Consider the following 7602-nt stretch of genomic DNA (forward strand, 5'->3'; position numbering starts at 1 on the left):
AACCTGAATACCTGTAAAATGACCATCTAATTACGAATTTGATCATCGCTCGAAGCATATCGAAAGGGTTTTTTTTCTGTATTAATACGATCTATTTTTCGTCTTTTCTATAAGAGACTTTTAAGTAGCAGCAACTCTTTGCGAATACTAGTAACGACATAGCTTTTATAAATATATCATTACGAACTTTGATATTTGTACGTTACGTTAATTACATCTTTTTGATGTATTTCTATTTTTCTATTTACTTAAAGCCTCCACTCGAGTTATTAACACTCTCAGACCTGGCGTCCCCAATCGAGGACACGAAATTTAAATATTACTGACGCTATCGTTTAGGCTGAATGTCTTTACTTGTGCACACGAAGAACGACCAGTTTTCCTCGAGAACTACGCTACATGGGACTTTCTTCCTAAGAGCTAAATAATGTTTTGTAAAAATTGTTTAGCGGTGGAACCGTAACTGTGCATGTTTCAGGAATCCCTTTATTAAACTTTCAACTTGTTTTTGCAGTGGCTGGTTTTGGTCTAAGAGTGGTAGGTGGTAAAACGGGGGCTGATGGCCATACTTTTGCATACGTGATGTGGACGGTGCCAGATGGACCAGCAGCAAAAGCTGGTATACTGCGGAACGACAAGGTATGAGAACTTCATACATTTTTTCGCTACACGAAACGCGCTTGCTTTAATATGTAAACTTAAAGTAGCACGCTGATCCGGTGTCCCTTTTTCCTCATCGCGTTTTATCGAATGTTTCATAATGAATTAAGGTTTAAGAAGAGTTTGAAATTCAAATACGATTCAAGGAATATCCACATTGACGAGCCTTCGTGAGAAATACTCTGGGAAATGTTGTTTCTCGTTAGTTCGAAGCTTCGGGGAATAATTAATTCTCGCTCTTTCTGGACATTTGTATAAAGTACGATTTATTTTTTAAATATCGAACAGGATAATATTAAAGACAAAAACTCTTTTGTATTAAGGGAGCACGTCACAGTTACAGCTAAAAAATAGACGCGTTTTCGTAAATTGTTTTTGATCAAACAATGCAAGTGAATAATTTTATTGCTTATTATATCGGTATAATAATAATTTTAATTTAGAGTAAAATAAAAGCCAAGTCTCGACAACGCGAATCTATTGTTTAGCGCATAACGTTATTGTAAGCGGTTAATGCGCGAGAGTATTGAGAAGCATTCTCTCCAGCTGTGATTTTAATTAAGTTATCGACAGCTGCGCGTAATGGAAACGCGGTACAGACGCAAACGTCAACTGGTATACTATACCTCGGAAAAACGTACGAATTCATTGACATATGGTCTTTGAATTTTACACGATGTATATAATTCAAACGCGTGGTAATTATACGTTTTACACGCTGCAACTAATCGCTTATAACGTAACTAATATCAATTTCAAGTACTCCAGTGAATAGTGCGTCACACAGTGCTTCTCCTTTCTAAAGCGTATCTGTTATTAAGCCTGATATTACGTAGTAGTTATAGATCCTTCACTCGTCGACTAATTCCTTTCAAAATACCTAATTAAAATTGAAAATATTTTACTAAACGTAGGTGCGAGCTATTTCATCTCTTGAATTATAATATGTAAAATGTTACTTAGCGAAATGTATATTAATTTACATCTACCATTCGATCGCTATCTGAAGCGCGTTTAGTAAATTAAGACAGTGAAAATTATGACAACATTATCGAAACAAAATTGAAACTTTTACGCGAACCCTACCAACAGTTTCCAGAGCTTTGCGATACTTTCAAATTTTTATTCTTGGCTTTTGCTGGATTTATTTTTATATTTTGGTTTTAGAGCGTTCCTTTGAAGTATCGATAGCTTCATTTGATCTGGAAACGGAAATCCAAAACAGAGATTTTCAAAGAGCTACAAAGCCGCGCGGTGAGCTCCTATAGCATTTTTATCGTTTCATAGATTCTGTTTTATCATCTGTATAAATTTTACATTTATTTCTCCAACAGTGCAGCAACACTTTCTTTAACAATCGAACGAAACGAATATTAAATGCCTCTGCTTTTTGGATTTCAATCTTCTTGTTCGGTAAATTTTGGCTCTTGTCGGATTGTAATTAGAGCAAATTACAGGGACATTCGATAGATGTTCTGTGTTTGCGTGGTATCGACCAATCCGTAATTAATTATAATTAACTCCGACATCAAATTGACCTATACTGTCTCGAAGTCTGCATGTATATTCTTGTTTTGTAAAACATGGATCACAAAGTCAATTACTGTTCGAATAGTGTAAAGTATAGCGTTATTTATTTTACTCAACAACTTGAATTCGATTTTCTTACGTCTACACTTAGTGCGCTTACGCTTAGTAGGTATATGTATATATTTTACATATAAATATGAATATAGTATAGTTTACTAGAATAGTGTGCTAGAATAAAAAATACGTGAATATAAAGACGCAGAATTCATTTCTACACCTAGTAGATGTATGTAGGTATATTTTGTATACATTATATAAATCGGATATATCCCATACAAATAACAACATTGATTGAACATCAAAATCCTAAAGTCCCTTTGGGAAAGTCTTTAATAACTGAAAATAAACAAACAAAGTGCGAGCTAATAATGCCAAAGGGAAAGTTTCCTTAATTCATTGTGAAAAATTCATCTCACGAATCAGCCAAAGTTTTCAGCTTATTTCCATCGACACCCGGCAATTTAGTAAATCGATCCGTTCAAAGATTGCGGAAGTTCGTATTCAGCAGACGCGATCGTTCTTGGTCGGATGATATTTGCCAAGTTTGCGCGTGGAAGCTTCGTATAATCAGCGACAGCAACCCGCCTTCCATTTCAAGCATCGAATTATCCACCACTCTACGTTTCATACTTCGTTTGCCAGATCGTAAATCTAACGCGTGTTTATGAAATTCTTAACTCTCCCGTGATTCGAAGTGCGCTTTCAACAAGTTACACGGGAAAAATGACACGCTCGTTTTCTCGTAATAAAGTAAAGAGCGTTCCTTATCTCCGCGACACTCGCCAACTCTGGAACGAGAGAAAATGCGAAACGAAGAAACTTTCGCGTTAGATTGATAACTGTAGCCGACGTAACCGGCTGACGATTTAAACTGTCGTTTCTTCTCGTAAACGGAGAAGTTGAATTAAAATCTTTTTCCGCAGGTGTTGGAATGGGGCGGAGTGTCATTGGTGGATCGAAGCTACGAGGAAGTCGTCCAGATAACCGACCGTGGCGACGACGTGGTCGAGCTGGTGGTGGAGCACGTTTCCGATACGTAAGTACCGTAGATAATTGAACGCCGACAGCGAGAAGGAGCCGAGTCGAATCCGCGAATCGATTGTATCATCGACACTTTTGCCCGATGCGAACGCAGCGTGGACATGCCTGATGATCTAGGTACGGTACCGACGGCGGGAAAAGTGCCAGGAAATATGGGCCTGCTGATGGGTGAGTACAACCGTGATCAATTCATGTTAACGCGTTGATCGCTACATTTGTAGATATTTCTACGAGGCGAAAATTTTGTTTGGAGACAAATGGAAGGTATACGGAGTGGCCTACATAAATCAGGACACCTAAATATCTCTTCCAATTGCAGCGATAGGAACACAGTATTGTCGCGAAATAAGCAATTCGGTCGGGACTGGCGATATGCGTTGAGTTAAGGTCGATTCAAACTATAACGACGCGGACCGTCACGTTCCGACAACGACACGTACCGGCACCGACAAGACAAAACATCGAAACACGCGTTTCAATGGAACTATTCGCAGAATATACGAAATCAAATGAAACCAGTTTCATTCTGAATCAATTAAATAAATCTCTTTATCGACGAATTTTCTTTATCCTTCAATGATCGCCTTCCATGATCGCCTTCCATGATCGCCTTCCAATATGTTTGGAAATTATTACTCTGTTATATATTTTTGTCAATATTGCACAAATATCGCGAACGATGCGAATAATGTGAACGCCCTGCACAATTTTATCACGTTTGTCTCCCAGCAAACCGGGAGTGTTGGTGCTGTTCTGACGAAGAATGTGAAATGTTTTACAGAAGCGGAAACGGATAAAACGCCCTCGTCACCGACGCGCAGGAAACTGCCAAAGACGCCGGTATAACGAGTTCATAAATTGACACCTACACATGACCGTCTTCTCTTTCTTTTCTGTCTTTCTCTCATTTCCACGCAATGTACACGCATACGCATCCTACACAGGTATAAACCTCGATTAGACCGAGTTTATTAGTGTAGCGGAAAGAGAAGTGCGACAGCACCATCTACGCTTAGCAACCGGAAGGATCCTCACCGCCTCTCTCGGTCTATCGCTTTGTATATATCTCACGATCCGTATCCAATGCGAATTACCGAGCCACCGTACTACGTTACGTAGGAACTCGATGTGTAGGAACGGAACAAAAAAGAAAAAAAAAAAGTAGCGGCTGCGACGCGGTAGAACGTAAATCATCGCCTTCGATGTAAATAACGACGTGCGCTCTTCGGTATAAACGAGACGCGAGAGCACTAACGTTTTCGTACGATTCGACCAGAGAAAGAACGGAGGATGAAACGGAAACGCACGGCCACGAACGAATTCTCCAGCCGGTTATTCGTTATAGTTTTGTTCCTCGAGGAGAGATTTATTGCCCGAACTCTGTTCACTGGCCACTCGACGATACCTCGTTGAATCTCGACACGGTTTTCGGGCGTTCGCGACGGAAGTTTCGACCGGGGCTGAGACTACTTGTTCCAGTTCATCTGTGTTCAGATCTATACTTTGCGATTCGAATTCACGACGAATGTTATTCGATTAATTGCAGTGCCGGAATAATAGTTGATCGGTAATGTTGGAAAGTATCGGTACGTAATTCGAATACTGGACTATTTGAACGTGATTGGGATACTCGAATATTTGGATATCGACTATCAGAATATAATAGGGATATCGATAAAATAAATACGATTCGAATATATCGCGATACGGATACTACACGAATCGATAATTATCCAGAAAAGAGTGCTCAACACCGATTTCGATGATTTTGAAATCATCGGATGGATTAAAATACAGATGCTTAAACTTAAACGTCATTGATACATTCGATTACATTAATGGATACTATTTATATGTAATTCCATTGATAATGGATTATAATAACAAAGAATATTCGATGATATTAATTATATGATTCCCTTGGATAGCGAATTACTATACGATATATTCGAATACGGGTATTCAAGTCGAGAGATATTTAAATACTGATATTTGAATTGCAAATGTTCGAATAATTTGAATGGTCGAATAATCAAAAAGTCGTAAGATTCAAACATTTATAAATACCGAAATACTAAATTAATCGAGTAATCTCAACCCCTAATTGAGATAATACATTTCCGACGTATTCCCAATTCTGCTGCGTGGAAAATTTTAAGTCCTAAGATATGTCGTTTTATATTACCAAAATTCAAAGACTAAGTGTAAATATTTCGTAATAAAAACACGAAATTATAAAACAAACAAAAAAAAAAATAGAACAAACAAGTTCAGAGTGGAAGTACTAAAGGATTTAACGATAAGTGTGTGATAAGAGTATTTTAAATGAAAGAAAAATATTTTCTTTCGGTTCCTCTAACAAAAATATGAAAACATATTTCGGAAGGAATGTTTAAATAACAATTTTAAACATCTTATATTTTATTTCACATTATCGTTATTAGTAATAACACATATCACTTAATTACTAATTTAAACCCTTCGCCCTTTTGGTACTTCCAATTGTTATCGTTGAGTAGGAATGGCCGCGAAATTTGTCTAACAATGAGTTGCCGTGGAATTTACAATTTCAAAATAGTTCGTAAAAGACATCGAGCAGCACACTGTACATATATCAAAGGTAAAATTTTATACACATTTGTATTTCAACGAAGAAATTGATGATTGCATGATTAAAATGATTCCATTCTCTTCTGACACGTGACGCGAAGCACAAAAATTCAAAGATTTGATATTTGTTAATTTTTTAACACATTTTGTCCCCATCGGTGTGTTTAAAGATGAATGTAAATAATTACACAACCAATGGTAGTTCTCCATTTAACAGAGTGCAATTGTACTTTTATATCAATATTAAATAATACATAAAATTACATTTTACATACTATAACGTTATATTACCAAATTCTTCACTCTTCAACTGCTGTGAATCTTTTTTCACGTGAAATTTTGTACGACTAAATTTTTGCAATTTAATTTAAGGGAATTGCGTTACGATATTTGTAAAATGTAAATGTAATTCATTCGATGCGATGATAACTTTCGAATTGAACTTTGTTTTATTGTCACAGAATTAACGATGTCGTTCATACTAGCGAGATCAAATCTATTCGACGAAGAAGCAGTTACTTACAATCGATATTGTTGGTACACAGGTTTACAACGAAAACAAAGCTTCACGAAGATAACTATGGAATTGTCTCGTTATCATACAATTACGAATCTTGTTCCGATTAACGAGGAGCTTCGTTTCGATAAAAGTTATCGCAACAAAAACCATAATTCCATACCGAAGTATAACTTGTGCATCGGTGAAATAGAATCTCTTTCTTTTTCAACGTTAGATTACGAGAAGCAGATCGAGCACAATATATCACTGAATTATCACGTTGAATATTTAATTTGTACGTACGTTAAAATCGTACTTGATCAACGAGAAGACTCGCAACAAATCAAAAATCGTCCAACTACACCGACCATTCAATTTGTATATTTGTAACGTAAACCGATAACGATTACTCTAGACATTCGTGTTGTACGATTGCAACAGAGTTCAAACTGACAATCCATTTTACACACGGCGAAGAAAACGTGAGAAAACAATCGTGTACGTCGAAGGACGGAATTTTTTCATCGCGGAATTGTGCAAAAAGAGGCCACCTCCGTTCTGTCTCTTGGAAAAGTCGTAGAAATCGACGCGATCGGGCTCGTTTCGGTTTTCGCAACGGATTTAGGAGAAAAGAAATAACGTAGGCGTTGATGAATGGTATTAAATGGTGATACTTCCCGTGATTTCAAGTCTTTCCGGAGATAGAAACTAATTCGTACGCTTCAGATCGATGTTTTTCATTCGACGACGCTTCAACGAAAAGCAACAATTTAGTGGAAACGTGCGTCACGAAGACGAATGTCTTCTGGATAGAAAGTGAATTGAATGCCACGAGCGAGAAACGGTTTCTTGTATCGATTCTAGATGCTGTATCTAGCTAGGGATCACCCACGCATAAATGTCAACCGTCACTCGGACAAAGTCCTGGCTTGCTAGAGACGATTTTATTATCGTTGTCCTCTGTACGAGTACTTGTAAGCCATAATCGTGTATCTTTGTTTGGGTGGATCCATAATTATACAGGGTCTCTGACAATAGGTGTACGTCGTATATAAGTAGAAGTTGTTATGCTCTGAAATTGGAACATATCGAACGACAATTTTCGTTTGTAGGAAGATTATTTTGTTTCATTTTTTTTTTTTTTTTCGTTATTAATAACGGAATACCGTATATTTTTCTCCCTTTCTTGAGGGTATGGCTTA

At 37.2% G+C, this 7602-nt stretch overlaps 1 protein-coding gene across 1 annotated transcript; it reads left to right on the forward strand.

The window, feature by feature from the left end:
* Positions 1-478: 478 nt before the first annotated feature.
* LOC128882240 (rab-3-interacting molecule unc-10-like) lies at positions 479-7587 on the forward strand (the record flags this gene model as incomplete). The annotated part of the gene is made up of 4 exons (XM_054133826.1): positions 479-639; positions 3174-3286; positions 3386-3459; positions 4073-7587. Coding segments are annotated over 4 exons (413 nt in total), but the record flags the coding sequence as incomplete, so codon positions are not given.
* Between the last annotated feature and the right edge of the window lie 15 nt (positions 7588-7602).

Source organism: Hylaeus volcanicus, unplaced genomic scaffold (genome assembly GCF_026283585.1).
Source record: "Hylaeus volcanicus isolate JK05 unplaced genomic scaffold, UHH_iyHylVolc1.0_haploid 8090, whole genome shotgun sequence".
NCBI classification, from domain to species: domain Eukaryota; kingdom Metazoa; phylum Arthropoda; class Insecta; order Hymenoptera; family Colletidae; genus Hylaeus; species Hylaeus volcanicus.